We start from the raw sequence: 25,914 nt of genomic DNA, 5'->3' as shown, positions 1-25,914 counted from the left end.
CTTCTAAAATATAGTAAAACATACAAAATATGTGATATTCCACATACCCTTTGGTCTGTACTCTTCAAGTTCAGTTGTACTCCGTCTCAATACATACAAAATATGTGAGAGTCCACATAACCTTGGCCTTTGTTCTTCAAATCAAACAAGAGTTCCCGTTAACTGAAAGTTGTACTCCATGGAAATGCAGAAGAAAATCATGGCGACAGAAGACCGACTTAGCGATTTGCCCGAGCCAATTCTAATTCACATTCTCTCTAAGTTGTGGGATGACAATAAAGCAATTATGAGGACCAGTGTGTTGTCTACACGATGGAGGTTTCTTTGGAAGTCCGTTCCAGTGTCACTCCATTTCATGTTCCCCGAGAACCGCAACAACGACGAAGAAAGTCTTAATTTCGTGGATTCCATCAATAGGGAGCATCACTATTGGAGGTCTTGTGAGAAAATCCAAACATTCAAGGTAAGGAACTTTAGGTACAGCGAGCAGTATGTTAAAGATGTTGATTCATGGGTACATTTTGCAACTAAAATTTCTAATGTTGAAAGTTTTACACTTGATTTTTATTGTATATCGAGTTATGAGTTTCCTCAGTTCGCATATAAGAATACATCGTTGAGAAATTTGGTTTTAGGCGTGTCACGTCCCAAAATACCCCCTAGACGTGATTGGCACCCAGCAAACACCACCCGCCAGGCGAACCATATATCATACTCTTAATCATTTACAAAGCACTAAAAGAAAATAAGTGCAGGTCCAACAACGTTATTAATGATAAAAATGCGAAATAGTCGCTAACCAAATCCATAATCGATTTATGAAAATCAACCAACGCTAAGATAAAAAGAATCTCTAGCCCACATCCCACGCTAAGACCATGGAGCATCTAACGAGTTACATGAGAGTTTGAGTGTCGGGCATGTAAACCCAAAATAAAAGAAATAACTAGAAATAAACTAGATAAAGTTGAAATGGTCGCCTCCACGAACAATGCAGTGGCTCACCTCAGCAACAAAATCTACTCACGAAGTCTTCAATTACCAGCCTCGTTCTCAACGACAGTATCTGCATGGACATGCAGGTAAGGAGTGAGTTATACATAAATATAACCCAGTAAGATCCTCGACCCGCCACTTCAAATACCCCTGGAACAAGTGTTAGAAAATACAAACACACAACAAGCACAAAAATATTATTCACATGAATATATCATTATATAATAGCAACCAAGGTCCAAACCACTCTTTATCAAATATATTATATATCTCAACACAATTTACACTACGAACCGTCATAAGTGGCAGTTAAAGAATTAGTCAACACTATGAATCCACGACAACATACACAATGTGCCAAATATGTCAGGAAGCATACACAATGCCCCAATATCATCAAGAAGCATACACAACTCCCCAATATAATCAAGAAGCATACACAATGCTAAGGGAAGCATACACAATGCCCCAATATCATGGCTCACAGCTATATCACATCACAAAACAATTTATAAAGAGAGTTTTGGATTATTTGAAAATAAAGTATATGCGGTTGGCCTTAAGGACCACCGATTCTGCCAAGCACACGCTCGCCCCAACACATGGACTAGGCAGAGAAAACATATTTTTAAAACGGGTTTTGAAAAGCAAGCACCCAAAACTTAAAGTCTCACTTACCTCAAATTCACAATTCAAGCACACTTCCCAATAAATCAAAATTGCGTTCTTGAGTCTCCGTATTGCCTCAAACTACACAAAAATGGATTTAGAATGGTCAAAACCCTTAGGGTAAACCACTTCTATATTTTTAGAGGCTTAAACGGTTAAAGTCAAATTTTAAAGGACGAAAACGCCCTCTGGTCAATGTGTTCAAAACCCGACAAGACTTATGTTTTCGGAAAGGCCTTAACGAGAGGATTCCAACGATATATAGAAGTCTAAAATCCGACGCTATTTGCCCTTTCAAATCAATGATTTTGGTTGAAGAACCCTAGAGCTAAACTTTCTCAATTCCTCAAAATATCCCCATGTTTTCATCATAAAAACTCACCCCTAATTATGTAATAAACTTAAATAAAAGACTAGAGTAATTACCTTGATGATTTGGAGTGAAAGTTCTTATTTTTCTCCTCTCTTTTCTTCTCTTTTTCTCCCTCTCTTTTCTTTCTTTTACTGGTTTTTCCCCTTCTCTGTTTTCTGGTTTTTTTTTTCACTTCAGTTTCTTTTTCCTCTTTCACGTCTTATATTTGAATCCTTTATATTTTTTTTCCTTTTCCTTTTTGGGCTTGGCCCACTAAATTACTTCTTTTCTATTTTTTTTCTTTTGATTTCCTTCTTTTATTTAAATTACCAACTAAGCCAAAAAAAAAAAATATATGGGTTATTACATTCTCCACCACTTAAAATGACGTTCGTCCTCGAACGGATCTAGATCATACCTGTCGCGTCAAATAAATTAGGATATTTATCTCGCATATCCGTCTCAGACTCCCAAGTAGCCTCCTCGGTTGGATGATTACGCCACAGCACTTTGATTGAAGCTACCTTTTTCGACCTCAATTGTCGCACTTGCCTATCAAGAATAGATATCGGACCCTCCTCATAAGTCAAATTTTCATCGAGCTCCACATCCCTCGGTTGAATCTTATGGCTATCATCACCAACATATCATCTTAGCATAGACACATGAAATACAGGATGAACAACAGACAATCTCGGAGGTAAAGCAAGTCTATATGCCACCAACCCAATTCGATCCAAAATCTCATAAGGACCAATGTACCTAGGACTTAACTTGCCTTTCCGACCGAATCTCATAACTCCTTTCATAGGGGATACTTTCGTAAAGACTTTTTCCCCCTTCATGAACTCCATATCACGTACTTTCTTATCGCATAGGACTTTCGTCCGTCTTTGCCGAAGCCGTTCTCGTATCAATGCAACTTTTTCCAAGGCTTGCTGCACTAAATCTGGACCTAATAGTTGTGCTTCGCCCGGTTCGAACCATCCAACTGGTGAACGACACCTGCGACCATATAGAGCCTCAAACGGCGCCATCTGTATACTCGATTGGTAGCTGTTATTATAAGCAAACTCTGCCAAAGGCAACTGATCGTCCCATTGACCACCAAAATCAATCGCGCAAGCTCTTAGCATGTCCTCTAAAATCTGAATAACTCGCTCGGGATCGTCCATCGGTTGTGGATGAAAAGCTGTACTCAACTCGACCCGTGAACCCAACGACTTCGAAAAGACTTCTAAAACTCAAAGCGAGCAAATTGTGCACCTCGATCAGATATTATAGAAATAGGCACACCATGAAGTCGTACTATCTCACGGTGGTAAATATTTGCTAACTGCTCTGCGGTATGAGTAACCCGAACTGGTATAAAATGAGCAGATTTGGTGAGTCTATCCACAATCACCTAGACTGAGTCATGTTTCTTGAAAGTATTCGGCAAACCAACTACGAAATCCATCGTAATCCTTTCCCACTTCCACTCTAGGATAATCAAGTTTTGCATTACTCCGGTTTTTGATGTTCATAGTTGACCTGCTGACAATTTAAGCAACTTGTCACATGTTTCAAAATATCAGCCTTCATACCTTTCCACCAATATAATCCACGCAAGTCTTGGTACATCTTCGTAGCACCTGGGTGGATGGAGTATCGCGAGCTATGAGCCTCTTCAAGGATTAGTTGCTTCACATCACCCACCATAGGAATACACAATTTACCGTGACAATGTAACACACCTTCGCCATCAATAGAGAATGACTTAACGCCCCCATTTTGCACTCGATCTCGCAGTCTAGCAAGACGGGGATCTTCATATTGGCAAGCCTTGACCTGCCCCACTAAGGACGATTGTGCCACCATAACTGCAAGTAACTCCGTCTGCATCGTATGATCAATCCGAACTCCGCGGTTGGCTAATGCCGAATATCCTTAGCCATAGGTCGTTCTTGGCGATAGAATCGGGCCAAGTCGCCCATAGACTTTCTACTCTGCGTCTACGCACGCTGCATTCGCCTTACCAGATGATACAAAATAGTAAGATCGTAATCTTTAACTCTCTAACCACCGTCGCCGTCTCAAATTCAGACATCTCTTTGCTTGAATATGTATTGCGAACTCTTGTGATCGATAGATTTCACACGGCTCACCATAAAGATAGTGACGCCAGATCTTGAGTGCAAATACAACTGCGGCCAATTCTAAATCATGAGTTGGATAATTCTTCTCATGTTTCTTTAGCTGTCGAGACGCATAAGCTACCACTTTACCATTCTGCATCAAGACACAACCCAACCCGACTCGAGATGCATCACAATAAATGGTGAAACCACCCTCATGAAGAGGGTAAGGTCAAAATCGAGCCGTAGTCAATGCGATGTCTTTAATTTTCGAAAGCTTTTCGAACATTCATCTGACCACTGGAATACCACACCTTTCTGAGTTAAATGTGTCAATGGAGCAGCTATCTTCGAGAAACCCTCCACAAACCTTCTGTAATATCCAGCTAGTCCCATGAAATTACGTATCTCTGTGGGAGTAGTAGGTTGAGGCCAATCTCGAACTGCTTCAATTTTCTTTGGATCAACTTGAATCCCATCTCGGGACACCACGTGTCCTAAAAAGCCCCGTGCTCAACTAGAACTCACATTTTGAGAACTTGGCATAAAGCTTTCGTTCCTTAAGTGTCCGTAGCACATTCTCAAGTGTTGTCCATGCTCCACCACGCTCAAGTAGACCAAAATATCATCAATGAACACAATCACAAAATGGTCTAAGTATGGCTTGAATACCCCGTTCATGAGGTCCATAAATGTGCGGGGGCATTAGTCATTAACGACATCACCAAAAATTCGAAGTGCCATACCTTGTCCGAAAAGCTGTCTTGGAGATGTCCCCGCCTTGATTCTCACTGATGATAAATCGATCTCTCAAGTCGATTTTGGAAAAAATGAGTAGCACCTTACTCGATCAAACAAATCATCAATACGAGGCGTTGGATACTTATTCTTGATAGTCGCCTTGTTCAAATTTTGCTCAGTAGTCAATGCACATTCTCATCGTGCCATCTTTCTTCTTCACAAATAACACGGAGTGCACCCCAAGGCGATACGCTAGGCCTAATGAACCCCTTATCAAGTAGCTCTTGGAGTTGAGCCTTCGCCTCTCAACTCGACTGGAGCCATACGATATGGAGAACAGAGATCGTCGAGTCCCCGGAACTAAATCAATGCCGAACTCGATTTCTCTCATCTTGAGGTAGGCCGGTAAATCGTGAAAAACATCCGCCGTTGAACACAGAACACTGTTATACCCCATTTTAACCGGGATCAAAATTAGGAGTATGACATATTGGTGATTCCTATTGATTGATTTTAAGGAGTCGCCACCTAATTGATTTTAAGGTGAATTAGGGCACCTAAACATTAATTAAGGTAAAGCTAACTAAACCTTCATTAATGGTCAGTTTAACCAAAGGTGATTCTAGGTAAGGGTTCTATATTATCCTAAAGCGGAAGGGATTAGGCATCTTTAAGATCCGTTAACTTACGTTATCCGCCAAACTTAGGTTAATTAGTTAAGAGTAAAGACGCAAATATGATACTTAAACTTTAAGAAAATGACTTGTAAATATTGCTAAAATTTTGAAGGAAAATATAATAATGTTATTTAAAAACAGGATTTACAAAAAATAATAATAATTTGCATAAAAGATGTCTTTAAATACTATTTAAATAAGATTTATAAAGGTTGTTAAGACTTTAAACGAGAATAGATAATAATGCTATATAAAATGAGATTTGCAAAATATAATAATTTGTATGTAAATAGAAACTTTTAAGAAAAGACCTAACCAATTTAAACTTGAAATAAAATTACATTATATGTAGAAAATCTAGAATTATTTTATAAATGGAAGGCAAAAAGAGATGAGTTTTATTTCTCTTTTACTAACTTTATTTAACTATATTCGGCTTGAAAACATGTATAACTGGATGAATCTTGGGAAACAATGTTTACAAAATATACTTAAGTTACTATTTATATATTAATGACGTTTGAGATCTTTAAGATAGTAAGAAAATATAATTTCTTTAACTCAAAACATATAGTCATGCTATTTTGTAAATCAATTATTCCGCATAGAGTAAATATTAGTCATTATAAGTAATTTTAATATAAACAAAAAGGAAGAATAAAACTTACGAAATTAATGTAATATCTCTCTTAAATTTACTACCCATTATGCTAGAGCTAAACCCACTGATTTACTAAAATTCATCTAAGTTAATAAAACAAGATAAGATGTTAGTCATCAAAGCAAATAAAAAATACACAACAATAAAATAAGGAAGAGAGAGAAAGAAAATTGAATGGATCTGGCCCATTTTCAGGCCCAACTGCCGCGGCCTATTCATGCTGTTAGGCCTTGGCCCAATAAATTTTATATGTTGCTGCTGCGGACTGTTCCCGTTCATTGGACTTTGGCCCAGAATTTTGTTTTCTATTTTTTCCTTGCTGCGGACAAAAACTGATGGGATAAGACCCGAGAATATTATGTTGGGTTTCTAACCCAACACCGAATACGGAAGAGGAACGAGTCCCTCGGACTCGTATGCGATGGTCATGCAAGAGATGAAATGAAAAGGAAAAGGATTAGTATCTAATCAAAGACTAAGGCTTAAATAAAGAAACTAAGTATACAGCTTGAATTGACACATAACACAGTAAAAGGACACTTAGAGAAAATGTTCAAGCCCAAACAAGATAACAATAAAGAAACAACTGCAGCCCATGTGATCTATTTCATATCATTGAATAAACTTAGACCCTGCTATTTACTGTAATTTTCAAGATAATAGAATATATACTTCATTCATATTAGCACATTACAAGGACAGAGAAATCCTTTTGTTTGATATATTTGCAAATCCAAAATATTTTCCTGATCTTCAATAAATACGCAAAGATTCAATGAAAGCAATATTGTAGCGACGAATAATGCACAACCACAGAAATGGTCTTTTATGGGGAGAGAAGGTTATCTACCTTACATCACCATCTATTGGTGCAGGTTCAAGTATACAAGAAATTTAAAACATCTAATAACCCCCACGACCATAATAGCGACTCTACTGACTTTGAATACTGAAAACCGATCTATTCTCAATAGTTTGGCTAATTCCAGAGTTCAGAACCAAGTTACATCTTCACTTTGTAACAACTTGATAATCTCAGAACACGAATGAACAATGTCATACATATTTACACCCACAGACAGAAGAAACTTGACATTCAAAGTATATTAATCTCAAATCCATGGAGAACAAATTTCACGAACCAAAGATTTCCAAGCATTGTTTACAATTACTTCCATCTGATAGATTTTAACTTTTCATTCAACCAAGTTAGTTAAAGACGTACGTGTTTAGAATTGCACAACATGGACACTCCAAGATAGCTTTTTATAAAGGAGGATATTTACATAACACAATAAAGAAAGGAATTCCCAAAATAAACGCTTAACAGTAGGATTATTTTCACATAGATAGTAAAGGACAGACTAGTTCTCTAATTCACATCAGATTTAGCTAATCTATGCCAAGTTAAAAAAGTAATACACAGAACTGAGAATGGGGTCGTGTTTCACCTAATAAAATCTAAATTAAGGCAAGGGGCAGAAATGAACCATACATTATCATGAAATCTAATGAAAACAGAGAAGAAAAGCAGAATCCAAAGAGCATGAGGATTACCTAACCTAAATCTAACAGCCACGAAACTAGTAACTAAACAAATTACATTGAGAGACGACATGTGAGTAAAAAAGAAGAAAATTTCTTGAGACTTTTAAAGATGTTTCCATGAAAATGATAATAACTCTTTTAAGAGCTCATGCTCATGATCACAATATCTATTTTAAGAGATTAAACAAACCAAGCCAGCAATCAGTTATGCTAAACAAACTAAATACCTTAAATCTACTGGAAAACAAATGCAACCGTACTAAAGCATATTGAATCGAACCAAGAGCAAAGGGGTAACTAAAAAAAAGTTTAAGCTACCCAAATACCAAACATGTACCATTTTCGAGTTCCATGTGGATCGTGTAACCATCAAACATGCTATGTAAACATCTTTAGCAATTTGACTAAACAAGACATCCGGCCAACACAATGCCATCGAAATGTTCATTTATGCAAGTAAACAGTCCCTAATGGCGGCATGCTAATACAGGGGTATACACAACATACTTTGTATACTTCATACGAGCTTACACAAATCCTATACGGCCATACACATGTTGATTTTGACTAATTAAATAACTAAACGTGTGGCCGTATTGTGTGATTTTGAACCAAACTTATACTTGGTAAAATTTAAGACTAATAACCTCTAAACCATGCCACATAATAACTAAACTTAAACAGCGACACAAAACATACTTAATCATAAAACATGCCAATATAACATATAACTGCTTGCGACAGCTAAAGAACCGAACAAGATGCAAACGATAAAAAGGAAGGGGAATTACCTGCTTCGGGTGCAGCGAATTTGAGGTGCGGGGTCCTCGGATCTTTACTCGTAACACCACAAATCCCGAATTCGCACACACTCGGACCCGAACAAATACCAAAGAATAAACAAAAAAAAAATTAGTGTCTTGAGACAATGTAAAGCAGATTGAAAACTAATGTTTTTGAAGAGTAATTTAGGTGGTTAAAGATTTGTATTTTCCAGGGTATTTCGGCGGTCAAGAATCCCTCCTCCATCCCTTCCAGAAACGATTATTTATAGCTAGATTTCTAGGGTTTTGCCTTGGGTTCTAAAAGAAGAAATTGGGCGGGATTTGAAATATTTGGTATTCAAAATCGAGTCAAAACACCCATTTTAAAGAATGTACGAATTTTCTGAAATATGCTTTGGATCCCTCACCAAAATGGTGAGATTTCGTTTTTGATTCAGAGGGAACTCAAGCGTTTTTAAGTGTTAAATGGAAAAATCTTCACATGGCTTCTGAAATGCATCAGTCTCGGGTACGAGGGACAGATCCTTTTGCTTCAAACGGCAAGATTAAGGCTGCCATGGTTAAGATATGTTGAAACCATTGTTTCAAGAGGAAAGGGATGAGAAATAAAGAGAGGCGCTCATGCTTGCAGAAGGAAGAGACGAAGACTTGCACTAAAATGGCACGACAGGTCTGGCCATAGCTAAAGAAGAAGGGAGTTTAGCTAAAAATGGAGGAGAGAGAGGAAGGGGACAGAGAGAGAAGAGAGAGGGAGGGGAAATGCCGCTGAGTGAGAAAAGGGGTAGGGTTTGGTGTGCGAAAAAAACGAATGGGCTGGGGCGGGTCGGATTGGTGGACTGGGTATTGGGCTGGTGGCTTATGGGCTGGTTGTTTAATTAAAATGTGAACTAGGTAATGAATCGCCCTCATACGGATTGGGCTAATAATATATTTGGTCCTCTGCTATTTTGGGCTTCTAAATTTAAACAAAAGACCCGGTAATAATAATAATAATAATGACAAAATAATGATGATAATAATAATAATAATGAAAATAATGGTAGCACATAACTATAATAGAACCATGCAATGCCGGTAAAATTATAGTAAAAATATAAATAATTATTTCTTAAATGACCCAAAAATACTAGAACCGCAAATAAATATTCCGGGAAGATTGGACAAAATTGGGTGTCAACAAACACTATCAATAGTAATATTCTCCGCTCGAGTATCATGAAGGTGGCAATAAAACCCAAACACCCATGATTAATTATTCGACGTGCCTTTACATAAGATATTATTTTTCCTTAAGTCACAGGAGTCATGCCTTTCCACACTAAAGGTTCTCCAGAAAAATTAAAACGTATAAGCTTAGCATAGCAATCAACCAATGCATAACATGATGCCAACCAATCCATGCTCATAATCACATCGAAAGCGGACATCGGTAACACACATAGATCAACTACGGTGTCCCTGCCCTGAACAGATATCACACAATCTCTATAAATTCTATCCACTAATATACTCTCCCCCACTGGGGTTTCTACTACATATGGCACATTAATAGACTCAACTCCCCGTTCTAAGAATATAGCAAAAGAAGGAGATACATACGGATACGTAGAACCGGGATCAATAAGAGCATATGCACCATGAGAACCAATAGTAATAATACCTCGTGACTACCGATTAGATGCCTCGACATCCCGTTTGGTCATAGCAAAGAATCTAGGCGGTCCTCCCCTCCCCGAGCAACCCGCGCACTCGTCGTCCCCGTCCACGAGCACACCGCGAGCGGTCCTAGCTAGCCGAATCCGACCCCGTGTAGCTATAGTAGTTCCCTCGCTACTGCAGTAGTAGCTCGACTAGCACTGCAATTTTTCCCCCCCTTTAGGACAAAACATTTAGCAATATGCCCCTTTTCACCACAAGTAAAACAAGCCCCATCGGCCCAAAGCAACGACCACCGTGATTTCTACCACGGTTAGAACACCTCGGATGATAACTCGACCGAGCGAGCTATTACCCTTCCTCCGCATCCTGCTGGCCCCGTCTAGCTAAATAACCACTAGGAGACCGCACCACCGATTCGACCGAGTAGGTCCGGGACCGCCTACGATAAAAAACCACTCTTGCCCCCGTACGGAGCACCACTAAACCCACCTGTGTTACGTGGCTTTTTGCTATCACGCTCAACTTTGTCCATTTCTAGATAGGACTCGTAACGGAGAGGAGTGTCAACTACATCTGAATAGGTACCATATCGCACATCTCGTACCATAGGACCACGATAGCGATGCTCAAGTCCATCCACAAATCGTCTCACCTTCTCTCTCGTATCCTCTACCAAATAAGGTACATACCTGGATAAATCTGTAAACTTGACCTCATATTCTGTAACGATCATAGTTCCCCGTCTGCATTATTGAACCGACATCTCATGTCATCTTGCTTGCTTAATGGAATAAACCCGTTCTTAAAATGCTAAAAATTTCGACCAAGTAATAGGTGGTAACCCCGCTTGTCTACCTCTCTCGAATCGAAATCCACCAAGACTCGCAAACCCCGAGAATAAGAAAGTGGCAAATTCCACACCACGAGTCTCCTTCACCCCCCCCCAACGTAGTCAATATCTTTTCACAACGATCAATGAACTTCGAGGTTCAATAGAAGTTGGTGAACATCAAACTCGGTGGCTTAAGATCCATGAAATCCTTAAACTCCTTGGATTGCCACTATCGGACAACCCGTCGAGGCCAACCGAGGTGTCCGATTAGCCGCAACATTCAACCGAACCCGAGCTTGTGCTTGTGAAGTAGCTCCAGGACTCCGGAATTCCACCATGATTAGGCGCCAATGCCTCCAACACATTCAATAACTGGGTCACCACATCCGCGGGCATAGCAATAGTAGGGGCGGCCGGTGCCGCGCGAGTGTTCAACCACTTGTTTCGCACTTGCTCTGACACAACTCGGGGTTGACCCCCATTCACAACTTCCGGCTGAGGAGTGGCCTGAGTCCTAGTCTGAGCTCTAGTCTGATGAGTAATAGCTTGTCTACCACCACGGGTAGCATTCTGTCCAGCACCACGTTTAGCAGATGAAGATGCGCGTTTCTTAGCCATCTGCGAAATAATTATTTCAAGGTTAGACTTGATTCAACTCACGCACCTAACGAGAAAATGAAAGAAGGGAAAACTTCCTAGATGTTCGTAGCCTCAAGGTCATAAGTATGGGCGCCTACATAACCATGAACAAGACTCTACTAAACACCGCTCCACGACCAGGACTTAAAGCCTAGGCTCGATACCAACTTTGTCACGCCCCAAAAATACCCCTAGACGTGATTGGCACCCGGCAAAGAACACCACCCGGGCCAAAGCGAATCCATATATCATACTCTTAATCATTTACAAAGCACTAAAAGAAAATAAGTACAGGTCCAACAACGTTATTAATGATAAAAATGCGAAATAGTCGCCAATCAAATTCATAATCGATTTATGAAAACCAACCAATGCTAAGATAAAAAGAATCTCTAGCCCACATCCCACGCTAAGACCATGGAGCATCTAACAGAGTTACATGAGTTTGAGTGTCGGGCATGTAAACCCAAAATAAAAGAAATAACTAGAAATAAACTAGATAAAGTCGAAAATGGTCTGCCTCCACGAACAATGCGGTGGCTCGCCCTCGGCAATTAATCCACTCACGAAGTCTTCAATTACCCTCGTTCTCGGCAGACAGTACCGATGGACACGCAGGTAAGGAGTGAGTTATACATAAATATAACCCAAAGAAGATCCTCGACCCGCCACTTCAAATACCCCCGGAACAAGTGTTAAAAAAATACAAACATACAACAAGCACAAAAATATTACGCACATGAATATATCATTATATAATAGCAACCAAGGTCCAAACCATCGTTTATCAAATATATTATATATCTCAACACAATTTACACTACGAACCGTCATAAGTATGGGTGCTTAAAGAATTAGTCAACACTATGAATCCATGACAACATACACAATGTGCCAAATATGTCAGGAAGCATACACAATGCTAAGGGAAGCATATACAATGCCCCAATATAATCATGAAGCATACACAATGCTAAGGGAAGCATACACAATGCCCCAATATCATGGCTCATGTACTATATCACATCACAAAATAATTTATAAAGAGAGTTTTGGATTATTTGAAAATAAAGTATATGCGGTTGGCCTTAAGGACCACCGATTCTGCCAAGCATACGCTCGCCCCAACACATGGACCAGGTAGAGAAAACATATTTTTAAAACGAGTTTCGAAAAGCAAGTACCCAAAGCTTAAAGTCTCACTTACCTCAAATTCACAATTCAAGCACACTTCCTAATAAATTAAAATTGCCTTCTCGAGTCTCCGTATTACCTCAAACTACACAAAAATGGATTTAGAATGGTCAAAACCCTTAGGGTAAACCACTTCTATATTTTTAGAGGCTTAAACGGTTAAAGTCAAATTTTAAAAGACGAAAACGCCCTCTGGTCAATGTGTTCAAAACCCGACAAGACTTATGTTTTCGGAAAGGCCTTAACGAGAGGATTCCAACGATATATAGAAGTCTAAAATCCGATGCTATTTCCTTTCAAATCAATGATTTTGGTTGAAGAACACTAGAGCTAAACTTTCTCAATTCCTCAAAATATCCCCATGTTTTCATCATAAAAATTCACCCCTAATTATGTAATAAACTTAAATAAAAGACTAGAATAATTACCTCGATGATTGGAGTGAAAGTTCTTATTTTTCTCCTCTCTTTTCTTCTCTTTTTCTCCCTCTCTTTTCTTTCTTTTACCGGTTTTTCTCTCTCGTTTCTTTCTCTCGTTTTTTTTTCACTTCAGCTTTCTTTTTCTCTTTCACGTCTTATGTGAATCCTTTATATTTGTTTTTTTTCCTTTTCCTTTTTGGGCTTGGTCCACTAAATTACTTCTTTTCTATTTTTTTTTCTTTTGATTTCCTTCTTTTATTTAAATTACCAACTAAGCCTAAAAAAAATATATGGGTTATTACAAGGCGGCTGCAAACTGAACCCTTCTAATAGTGTTTTTTTTTTTGATGAAGTAAGAAGTTTCCATTAAGAAAGGCAACTGGAAGGTGCCATTTACAAAAGCAAAAGCTTGAAGCTTTTGGAGAAAAACAAAAGCTAGTAAGCTTTTGGAGAGGAAACTAAGTTAGACTATGCAAGAACCATGGAGCTAACAAAGTCCAGGTAATTGTCAATGCTATTAACAGGGAGTGAAAGCTCCAACTGAACAAAACTACTAAACATCTAGCTTTTAGAGTATGAAGAGGAGTTGAAATCCCATCAAAACACCTGCGGTTTCTCTCATTCCAAGTAACCCAAAAAATGACGGTGAACCATCTTCCACCTTTTTGATGGCTTTGTCAACTCTCCAATGATTCCAATCGATATATGCTTCCTTTATGGACTGCGGCATGGTCCATACTAACCCAAAAATAGCAAAAAGAAGCTCCGCATCTCAAAGAAGGATCGGACAATGTAGCAAAGTGGTTAATGAGCTCCAAGCTTTTGTGGCAAAAATAACATCTATTAACTAGAGTTATTTTTCTTCTCCGAGGTTATCCCGTGTAAGAATAGCTTCCCGAGGGCACACCATGTAAAGCATGAGACTTTGAGAGGCATCTTTGTCTTCCAAACATGTTTCCATGGCCATTCTCTCAATGTACCGTTCGAGAGCACAAAAGATTATAGCTTTTGACAAGGAATCTCCTTTGTTTAGAAACTCCCCATAAAATCTCGTCGTGTGTTTGATCATCCATAGTAAATTCCCCAAGTGATGCTAGAAGAGCAATCGCGTCGCTTATCTCCTCATTGAGATTCCTTCTAAGTGTAGGCCTCCGCTATTATTCTCTCCGTACCGCAATAGTAGCCTTCCGATTAATAACACCGGCACAACCAGGATAGCAATCCTTTAAAGTCGCATTTCCAATCCACTCCGTCCTCCCGTAACTTCCACGAAGCCCATTACCAACTTTGTAGGATATATTCGGGAAGAGAACACGATGGAAGCGTCGATGTGTTTCCATGGCCCAACACCGTGTGGACATGTGCTCTTCTTTGGACTCAAAATGATTTGGGGCTCCATATTTGGCAATGATGATCTTTTTCAAAGTAACCCGCTTCAAAGTTGTCCATATCTCTACAACCATTTCATCAATAGACTCTCGGTTATGCGGCATGAGCAGGTTCCGATTCCTAGACCTCCGAGCAGATTTTGCCGAGTCACTATTGGCCACTTGACTAGTGAGAACTTGTGGGTTTCTTGCTACCCTCCCAAAGAAATTTCCTTCTAATCGTCAAACTCGCTTTAGGATAGAGCTTGGCATAGGAAATAAAGACATGATGTAGGTCGGAGATCTTTTTTGTCTAGAACATCGTTAATCAAAGTCAATCTCGCTCCATTGAAAGGTATTGCATCGCGTAGCAAGCCTTTTTCCGCTCTTTCTAACACCCCATTCCGATTTCAATGGATTTAAATTTGGCTCCCGTGAGGTAAACCTAGGCGAGTAGTCGGGAGTGAGCCGATTTTGCGAAAGAACATCCGCTAACTCTTTCAAGTTTTGAACCTCGTTAACAGATAGATGATGCTTTTTATCATGTTGTATGTAGACCGACAATGCCTCGAACAACGAAGTAAGAGGTTGAGGTTGATAACTTGAGATTTTTTCGCACCACAAAAGATCAAAGTATCATCCGCATAAAGCGATGTGAAACATTGATTGAGCTAGTTGGATTTACCCACCGAAAACCTTGAATCCATTGTAGCTCTTTGGCCCTACCCGACCGTGTAAGGCCTTCCATAGCCAAAATGAAGAGGAAAAGGAGAGGGGGTCTCATTGTCTTAGGCCTTTCTCCGGGAAAAGAAGCCTACGGGACTTCGTTAACTAGTACCGAGTATTTCACGGTTGAGATACAAAATTTTATCCACCTAAGCCACCCGTTACCAAAGTTCATTTTTTTGAGGATGTCAATAAGGTATTTCCGGCTCGACGTTGATCAAAAGCTTTTTCAATATCTAATTTGCACAATAGTCCGCTTCACCACTTTTAAGCCTCCGTCTAGAACCTCATTAGCAATTAAAGAAGCATCCGTTATCTGTCTGTCCTTGAGGAATGCACTTTGTTGCTCCGAAATCGGCTTCCCTGTGACTTTCTTCAATCTTTCGGCCATGGTCTTAGCAACAATCTTGTACACGCTACCAATTAGGCTAATGGGTCTGTAGTCCCTTAGCTCTATTGCCCCTTTCTTTTTAGGGATGAGGGCTATGAAAGATGCATTACAAGATCTCTCCATGTGGCAATTGAGATGAAAATGATTGAGCGCCTCCATTAGATGCGCCTTGATGAAGCTCCATGCCTTTTGAAAAAATGCCATAGTGAAACCATCCGGCCTCGTGCTTTGTACGGGGGCACATGAATTTAAAGCGACGAACTTCTACTTCCTCAAAAGGTGCTTCCAAACTCTCACTTTCAATTGCCGATAAAGAGGCCACACCTTCAAAATCATCGCAGCTGGGTCTCCAATGTTCCCTTTCTTTGTAAAGCACGGTAGTATTCCGAAATTTCACTTGATCCGGACCTTGTCTTCCACGATGTTTTGCCCCACTAAGAGTCTATCAATGCAATTGTATCTTCTTTGAGAGTTGGCAATTTTCTGGAAAAACTTTGTGTTTTTATCACCCTCCTTAAGCCATGTGCATCTGGATTTTTGCCTCCATGAAAACTCTTCAGCTTAGGCAATCTGATGCAATTCCATTTTTAAGGTAAAAGCTTTTTCCTTTTCATCACGATCGAGGTCTTTGATCGCAACTTGATCAAGGTGCCGCAAATCATCTAATGCTTTCCCCTTCTGGTTTCTAGCTTGCCATACACTTCTCTCGTTCCAGATAGATATGTCCTTCTTTAGGGACCGAGCTTCGTAAAAGAATAAAATCGGGGGAACCGGTGATAGAGTAAGATTGCCACCATTCTTTTATCATGTCCATGAAACCATCTGCTTTTAGCCACATATTTTCAAATTTGAAATAAGAGGGTGAAGGTTCCCAATCTCCACACTCCATGATGATAGGTTTGTGATCCGAAATCACCCTTGGCAACGCTACCGCTTCACATCTTTAAATGCATCACTCCATTCGTTAGAAAATAAAAATCGATCTATTCTTGATGCTTGAGAATGATTTTCTCCTCTTGACCAAGTATATTGTGCTCCTTCTAGAGAGGGGGGGGGGGGTCAATTAATCCCAAGTCCAAAATTAAGTTGGAAAATTTACACATTGCCCCGGACCTGTGGAGCAAAGAAGTCTTTCACTTTCGTACCTACATACATTAAAATCTCCTCCGATTACCCACCGATCCGACCATAGTCCTCCGACCGCCGATAACTCCGCCAAAACTCTTTCCTTCTCGGATTAGAATGAGGACCATATACCCTTGTGAAGGCCCATTTGAAGTCTTCGGTTAGCTAGACTCTCAAATCGCAGTCGATGAGTATTCCGGATTGAGTATCAACACATTGCCACTTTGCCTTTTGTCCCATAAAATTAACATTCCCCCTTTGCTCCAATAGCCTTATGTTCAACCCAAGATATCTATCTGTGACCCCAAATCTCTCTAATTAGAGAGAAATTTGGTCCAATTTTCGATTTTAGTCTCTTGAAAGGCGGACAATATCAACTCTCAATTTACGAATCAATGACTCCAAAGTCCTCTCTTTTATTTATGTCGTTTAGCCCTCGTATATTCCAACTCAAGATTTTTATTCTCATCTAGGTTGAGAATTGTGGAACCTGCCCCTGCATTTCTTCTCACAATTGTCTTGAAGACCCCATTCCGCTTTTTTTTAGCTTTGCTTCCCCTGTATTTCTCCCTTTTTAGGACTTGCTCTCGTGCCTCGTTGTTGTTGAGCCAATAATTGTGCCTTGCGCCTCTCCTCCATCCTTAGAATAATATCAAAGAGGTCATGTTCAAAACCTGTGGCATTTAATCCGAATAATTTGCAAGCTTTAACCATCGTAATTTTAGTCCACCTTGATGTTTCCACCACTGTTGGCTTGTCCACCACTTGCATGCAAATATCTTCTCGATCATGCCGGGAAGAGAGGAGAAATTCACTAAAGGAATGTAGTGAAAATCGAATCCAAGTCATTCTCGGAGGGCGAGAAGGTGGCTCCGATTCATCATACGCATCGAATTGGAATAGGATGGTTCCCCCATTTTCTTCCTTGCCCCGAATAGATGATGCTAGAATTTCTTCTAAGGGAAGATCGAAAGAATTATGATGCTCTATGGAATAATCCTTAGCAAAGGGGATCGTTTTTATTAATAACAGACTTTGCCTTCCGGGTTGGATAATAGTTGGGCCTTTTCCTTTGCTTTCTTTGTTTTGGGCCTTTTGAGTAGTAACCACTTTGATGGCCCAATAAACCTTTTCCTTAAAGCCTTGGTATTTAGGTCGTCGCTTAAGAATAGGTTTTGGAGGGCCGGATGAATTTAAATTTGGTCCCCTTACCATCGCTTCTTCATCGGAATTGGGTCCATAAAGTCCTGTCCTTATCGAACTTTCACGCTACCCAATATTCCGAGTTTATCTCTGCCGCATCGACAGGATGACAAGTGATGCGCATGGACCGTGGGTAATGGAGTTGCCCGGATCTCCATAATTACCACAATTTCAAATTCCTTCCCCCTACGGATTAATCGACCTTCGCCGGAACTTGGTTCGGTATTTTTAACACATAAACGAGCCCAAATAAGGTGATTTCTCTTTCTCGTGTCTTCATCTTCCCCGACGTAGCCACCACCCGGTCCCCAATACTTCGAAGGTTTCCGTTGTCCATGCACTTAGGGGAATGCCAAAAACTTTGACCCAAAGAAACTCGGACGGCCGGATTCTCGATTTAGTACCAAACTCGGTGACCACCATTGCAAATCCAAATGTCTCCCATTCCGAACCGAGTTCCCGACCTTAATTCTCATCGCCTCTTGTCTTGAAGGGAGTTCGAAAAGAAAGGTATTGTGATCCATTGGGGTAACTTTCGGCCGATTTGTAATTTTCCATCGACCCAGAACCATTTTTGAATGGTTTACGTGTTAGGAGCTAATGTTGAAAGGGTCATTGAAGATACCTATCAAACATCCGGAGAGTGGGTGTTCGGGTCTTTGAAATTAGTAGTAGATGATGAAGACAAATGCCGGCTCTCAATTTTAGCCGCTTCAAAAAATGTCTTCAAAGTGGGGATGCTTTGGACGAAAAGGACCGGTGATGTTGGAGTGCCCTAGAAAACGAAGAATTTTTCTCGCAAAATCCACCCAACCGTGTTGTAATTCACCTACGGAATGATCACCGCCGACTTCCTTTCACCGCACCATATCTCAATTCTAAGAAATCTGCGTAGATATTGAAATTCGATACACCCGTAGAGATATTGTTGTTGTTTTCTACCCCATCTTACACATGAGATCCCCCCTTTGTGATGATTTCCTCATAGCATCACATATCCACCGAAGATTGTTCTCATCGATGTTGATTCTTTGGTGAATCGTTTTCTCCTTTCGATGAGGGAGAACCATACATTCTCTGTGTCCCCGATGTTGACGAGTTGAAAAGATTTTTCCCCCGAAATGAAAAAAATGCTTGCTTGCCCATGGTAAGAACCAGAAGAAGGTCTTCCCAAAAAAGTTTTAGAAGGAGAGAGAAAAGGTGGGCACATCTCCCAAGTCAGAGAGAAAAGGTAGAGAGAACATTTTTGAGCATTTTAGGAGAAATCTCGTTTCTCTTTCTGTTGGATCCCTGATTTTGAAAGAAAGTGTAATACACAACATATTATCTGGTTGCCCTAACTTAGAGTGCTTGGAATTAGATGAATTTTTGGGCATCCATCGTTTGGAAATCAGCAATGTCAAGCTGAGAAAATTGATCATAAAAGACTACTACAATGAGAATCATGACCTTCGGCTTGAAATATTAGCCCCCTTTATTCAAACTTTACAACTTTTGGGGCAATGCGGTGAGATACACCTGCCGCGTGGAAATGTGCCTGCAGTTGTCACTGCAGTCCTTTGTTTAGATATTGTTTTCAACGAGGAAGACGATAGTGAAGATGATGATGATGAAGGAGACTACAGCTTGGAGAAGCAGTATAGGAATATGAAGGAACTTCTCCACAGTGTTGCCCATGTCGAGAATCTTGAATTGAGTACCTGGTGCATCGAGGTTTATTCATACTCTTCATTATCCAAAATTCTCTCTTTTTTTTTTTTCTTTTTTGGAATTTTTTATTTGCTATTGAATCATCAGTTTAGGAACACTAACATCCACTACTTAAGATAATCTGATAATAAAGAATTACATTATCATGAGTCATGGCCAACATGTTTGAACATGAGACTGAAACAAGACCTTTTGAACAGAACTTTCAATGATGAACTGTGAGAATAAAGAGTTTGCAATTGACAGAACAACATATAAAATTTGGATTGATTTACATTGATCATACTCTTTAAGTCATGTGAATGGGTTTCCCCATTCTTAAAGTTCATCTTTAGACAGGAGCTCTTTGTTATGTACTGCATTTTGCATCCTCTGGTTGTTGTTGACTGAATTTCTACTTTTTCCTGGTTAAAAGAAAACTCCATCTTTGGATTTCCATACCAACCTTGAACACTTTTATGTGCAAAACAGTCTTATAGTCCAAGCTGTTCATTTGTTAAGTATGTTGCATTTCCTTGTTATGACATATTTTGGTTTGTCTATTTGGTTTACAAGTGCATGTCAATACTGGAATCGAAAGGGTGGCAGCCTCCACCATCAAGCCGGAAATTTTTAAAACTTAATGCAGCCATAGTACCATTGGACTTCCCTAGATTTTGCAGCTTTCTACAGAGTTCATCAGATCTTGAGACATTGGTCATTGACTGGAAATCAAGAGTAAGTTCCCTTTATACCTTCGTTGTTGTTACTTCATGTTATCAATATCAAATAATTATGAGTGGGAGAAGAATACAATATATATCAACAGATTTCAATCTTAAGTAATAAATGAAAATAATCATAAATTTTTTGTTTTCTTTTTAAATTTAAACAATTCTTTGCGGGTTATCTCTCCTCTGTGATTTGCGGGCTATTACACAGGAGCAGGGTTCACCCTGTGGCGCACCCAAAGGGTAGCAGCTGCGGGTTCCCTTGTAATAAATTTAAACAATTGTTTGGTATATTTCGTAGATTATGATAAAAGATTACAAAGAGGGGACTTGACTTGTTACCTCTTCAAGAAAAGGTAAGAATTGAACCGGAAGATAAGATTGAGAAAGGTTAATCTTTCACAAAAGTATAGGAGATAAGCCTCTAATGTGTGAGTAAAACGAGTGTTTCTATATAAGTGGAGGTATCTTATTTACAATGTGAAACATAGCTAGCCTCAGATGAGCTTACAACAATAGGTTCCAACTTGTGGAGATTTTCTCCCCTGTTGGGTGTTCCCATAAGAACTAAAAAGGAGAAAAAAGTGAGAAGAGTATTCTCAAGTAACATATGAGCTCACGGAAGGGTCTAACTAGGAAGTTCATTTTGTTGCATTATTGGAGGTAAGCTTTGGGCTTTCTTTCGAATTCTCAAGTAGCTTGTCAAGCTTAAAATTTGCTTCTGTTCATCATAGCTATCCTTCTTCTGACACAGATACGCAATTTGAATTAGTATCAAAAGTAAGTATTAAATAATTTCATTTTTCCTTTACTTGTTGATGTAAAATGAGCTTCCATTCAATAGAAAATACTTTCAATTCAGCGAAAGAAATGCTCATACATAGGTGGCTTTATCCAGCTAAAGAATCAGCCACACCATTGGCTTCTCTTTAATAGTGTGTCACCTTTTTTCACTTCGAATCAATTCTCTAATCTCTTCAATGATAAGTTCACAGTGCCAAGACGGTTTTGCAACTTAGTTGACATTATTCAAAATAAGTAAAGAGTCGGGTTCCTCCCAAATTTTTATAATACAAATATACCATGTTCAATGTTTCTCTATTGTTTGTTCCATGGCCTTGTGGGACTGCATATGCCATAATAATATCACCGGAAGAGTTCCTCGCTATGTCACCTGCTTCACATTGTCCTTGCCTGCAATGTAACTGCATCGCCTAGTGGGACAGCAGATCAGGTTTGCACAATTTTACAGTAGTGCTTGTCCATTGAGGTGAGAATTTCTCGATATGCTCACAGAAATTGCTCCAGGGAATGTGTTGTTCAAACTCATGAAATTTCATTTCATTGTTGCTTTGCAAGGATTTTTGACCCTGCTTTTTAGTCTTGAAAGTTGGTTGTTTTCTTTTTGCTAAATCTGCTGCAGCAATGTACTTATTGTTTATTTATTTGCAAGACGTTTTGAGGAACTCTTTTGTTCTCTCAATTCATTTTCATTTAAGAAAGTTCAACTTGAGTTGCTTTGACAGTAATTTCGTGTTGTCGCCATCAAAATTGATTTTATGAGTAAGCCACTTAAGGGTCATTCGCACAAATTCCCCTATTTCGTGGGTCTTAAATTTTTGCTCCTCAAATTTGTGGTCCTTAATTTTCCCCTTCTGCACTTTCGGCGTAGCATAAGTGTAGATTTTGCTCGAGCATATGTATCGTAACATCCCAGGCCACAAATTATGCCGGAAATGGCAAAACTTTCAACACTCAATAGAATCCTTAAAATACTATACAACTTATGTCGCCTAACTTAATTATTATAGATCTTGCGCCGAGCAAGGAAAAATTCAGTTTCCGAAGATAAAATGTTACAAAATTTATGCCGAACGAAAATTATGCCGAACGAAGAAGGTCTGGATATTTTCATTATATGCGCAGGCGGGGGAAACATTAAAGACCACAGATATGAGCGACAAATATTAAAGAACAATGCGCTTGAAGGGCAATTCGTGCAAAACTTCAAGATGGAATGAGCCTAATTTCTAAGTTATAAAATTTATGAATTCTATATTTTACCTTTTTTTTGTTTTTGTTTTTAGTTATTAGGTTCTAAGTTAATAACTAGTATATGTTTAATGAATATTAAAACAAATAAAACATTGGAACCAAAACCTACCCGTAACCAATCACCCTCCTCTGCCCCCATGCAAAAACCCTTGTCGAATAGGTGACAACTCATACCGTTTGCTTCTTCATGGAAATGCAAAAGGAAATAGGAGGAGACCGACTCAGTGATTTGCCAGAGTCGATTCTACGTCACATTCTCTCTATGTTGCCCCACGCAAAACAAGTTGTGAAGACCAGCGTATTGTCTGCACAATCGCGGTCTCTTTGGATGTCTGTTCCAGTTTCTCTTGATTTCTTGCCCCATCGTATCGGAGAAAAGGAGATTCTTGATTTCGTAACCTTCACCCATAGAGACCTTTATTATTGGAGGTTTTGCCATAAAATCCGAAAATTCAGGATCTATCTCTTTATGTGTTATGTTAATGTTAAAGATGTTGATTTATGGGTACATTTTGCAACGAAAGTTGTTAATGTTGAATGTTTTACACTTGAATTTTACGATTTGGATCACACATATGAGTTTCCTCAGTTTGCATTTAAGAATACCTCGATGAGGAATTTGGTTTTATACAACCTCAAACTGAATCCTTCTGGTAGTGTTAACTGGAGCAGTCTCGTTTCTCTTTCAATTACGCATCTGAAGAATTTGACGGAAGGTGTCATGGAGAAGGCATTATCTGGTTGCCCTAATTTGGAGTGCTTGGAAATGGATACTGTTTGGGGCATCCAGCAGAGCAATTGGCGTTTGGAAATAAGCTCTGTGAAGCTGAAAAAATTGATTTTAAAAGACGACAACATTCAGAATCTTGACTTGTGGTTTGAAATCTTAGCCCCCTATGTTCAAAATTTGCAAGTTTTGAGATTCTGCGGTGAGATACGCATGCAACAGAGAAATGTGCATTTACTTGTCACTGTTGTCCTTTGTTTAAATTTTTATTCTAAGGATGGGGAACGCAACTTGGATAAGGAGGGTAGCTATATGAAGGAACTTCTTCACAGTGTTGCCCACGTCGAGAACCTTGAATTGAGTCCGTGGTGCATTGAGGTTTATTCACACTCTTCACTTCTGATATTCAGAATCTTTTTTCGTTTTGAATCGTCAGTTTATTAACATTAACATTGGCACTACTTAGGAAGTTAGGATAATATGATAATTGAGTTGATAAGTACTAAATAATTATATTCTCTTGGCCAATTTGGTTTCAGTGAAAAGAACAACATGAAAAATGTGAATTGATTTACATTTAAGTCATGTGAATATTTCAAAGTGCCAAGAAGTCCATATATTGATTTCCCAACCAACCTTGCACACTTTGATGCGGCAAAACAGAGTCATATAGTCCGAGTTGTTTTTACAAATTCTTCAACAATTTGCATGTCATTTATTAAGTATGGAGCATTCCTTGTTTTGACATATTCTAGTTTATCTATTTGGTTTGTAAGTGCATGTCTAGACCGGCGTTGGAAGGTTGGCAGTCTCCACCATCAAGTTGGAAATTCTTAAAACTTAACACAAACTTAGAACAACTGGACTTCCCAGGAATTTACAGCTTTCTACAGAGATCATCATATCTTGAGACGTTGCTCATTGACTGGAACAACTATAAACCAACAGTAAGTTTCCCTCAGACCTTTGTATTCGTTACCTCATGTTATCGATATCAAACAACTTTTTTTCTTTTTTTGTTTTGAAATGGAATATCAAATAACTATTAGTGGAAAAAGAAGACAATATATATCAACATATTTCTGATCTTAATTAAGGAAATAATCATATTCTTACTTTAAAATTTAAACCACCGTACTTGTAAATTTCTCTTCCCTGCCACTTTAACAAAAGGTAAGAAATGAACCTGTTCAATCCTCAAGTAAATAGAAGATTAAGAAGGTTCAATCTTTGACAAAAGTGTAGGGGATAAGACTTCAATGTGTAAGCAAAAAGAGTATTTCTATGTAGGAGGAGGGGTCCTATTTACAATGTGAAACACAACTAGCCTAATTACTTATGAGCTTTACAATAATAGCTTCTCACTTGTGGAGCTTTTCTCCCCTGTTTGTCGTTTCTATAAGAACTAAAAAACAGAAAAATTGAGAAGAGTATTCTCAAGTGACATATCTAAACGGGACGTTCATCTTGTTGCATTATTGGAGGTTAGCTTTGGGCTTTCACTTCGAATTCTGGAGCTAGGGAGCTTCCACTTGTCAATCCTAAAATGCCCTCTATTTTCTCGTGGTAGTTAGTCAAAGCTGAAAATTTTCTTCTCTGTGTCCAATAGGTGACTTTATCCAGCTAAAGAAACAACCACACCATTGGCTTCGACTTTTTCATTTTGAATCAACTCTCTGATCTCTTCAATAATAGGTTCATAGTGCCAAGAAGGTTTTGTAACTCCCTTGACAGCATTCACTATAAGTAAAGAGTATGAGTGCATATGCCATAATAATATCACCAGAAGAGTTCCTTACCATGCCACCTGCTTCACATTCTCCTTGTCTGTAACTACCATCCGTTGTTAGTTTTACCCATCCTAGATCGGGTTGGCACCAATTTACGATAGTGCTTGTCCATTCAAGTGAGTTCTCAATGTGTTCACAGAAATTGCTCCAGGTATTGCCTAGTTCAAACTCTTGAAATTTCATTTCAATGCTGCTTTACAAGGAATTTTGAATCTGCTTTTTAGTCTTGAAAGTTGATGGTTTTTCTTTGCTAAATTTGTTGCAGCAACGTGCTTCAATGAAGTGTTGAAACATTTTTCTTTTAGTTATTTGCTTATACCACTTTGTAACATTTGCTAAGCACTTGACGTGCTCCTTGAATCTAAAAATTCATCACCTTTTTATTTTATCCAACTATCAACTCTTTGGCTTTTTACGTCTATATGAGGAGATTGACTGGTTAATGTTTGCGGATATTCATTTTTGCAGTACCTGCTGTCATGGTATTATAAGAATAAGGTTGAACAAAGTAGGAGGTTTGAGACACATAAATTTAGCTGCCCATTGCTACATTTGAAGACTATCAAGTTCGTTAACTTGGTTCGACCATTAAATGAAAGTAAGTTTGTGCTGCCATTGGTTAAGTATTTGCTAGAGAATGCAATTATGCTAGAAAAGTTCGACATTGCTGCCAAATGCAAAGGGAGTGACATGTCTCGTGATTATGTTAAAATTGAACAAGAGCTCTTAAGCTTTCCAAGATCCTCCGTGCACGCTTCACTAGTCTTTTCTTATCAATAATCTTTGGCCCCTCTCGTTTTGTACTAATCACAACATAGTTA

General features: G+C 39.0%; 2 protein-coding genes across 2 annotated transcripts in view; both read left to right on the top strand.

The window, feature by feature from the left end:
- LOC132058078 (F-box/LRR-repeat protein 25-like) overlaps positions 1-25,503 on the top strand; it is a 32,826-nt gene extending 7,323 nt beyond the window's left edge. Inside the window, exon 4 of the mRNA XM_059450651.1 lies at positions 25,233-25,503. Coding sequence (XP_059306634.1) covers positions 25,233-25,268 — 36 coding nt within the window. The 3' untranslated portion in view covers positions 25,269-25,503. The remainder of the gene's footprint in view (positions 1-25,232) is intronic.
- LOC132058135 (F-box/LRR-repeat protein At3g26922-like) lies at positions 179-20,618 on the top strand. Its single transcript, XM_059450699.1, has 3 exons — positions 179-635; positions 13,595-13,623; positions 19,353-20,618. Exons 1-3 carry the CDS (start codon positions 179-181, stop codon positions 19,929-19,931), a joined length of 1,065 nt encoding a protein of 354 aa, XP_059306682.1. The 3' UTR covers positions 19,932-20,618.
- Positions 25,504-25,914: the final 411 nt, after the last annotated feature.

This window comes from Lycium ferocissimum, chromosome 1 (genome assembly GCF_029784015.1).
Source record: "Lycium ferocissimum isolate CSIRO_LF1 chromosome 1, AGI_CSIRO_Lferr_CH_V1, whole genome shotgun sequence".
Taxonomy (NCBI): Eukaryota; Viridiplantae; Streptophyta; class Magnoliopsida; order Solanales; family Solanaceae; genus Lycium; species Lycium ferocissimum.
Note: the sequence above shows the minus strand (reverse complement) of the source record. Positions and strands in the feature narration are given on the sequence as shown.

Bases quoted from the DNA above. Each gene is read 5' to 3' on its own strand.
- LOC132058135 (XM_059450699.1), top strand. From the start codon at position 179: ATGGAAATGCAGAAGAAAATCATGGCGACAGAAGACCGACTTAGCGAT. The intron at 636-13,594 runs GCGTGTCACGTC...GGTTATTACAAG, and splicing joins GTTGAGAAATTTGGTTTTAG to GCGGCTGCAAACTGAACCCT. The intron at 13,624-19,352 runs GTTTTTTTTTTT...AACATTTTTGAG, and splicing joins AACTGAACCCTTCTAATAGT to CATTTTAGGAGAAATCTCGT.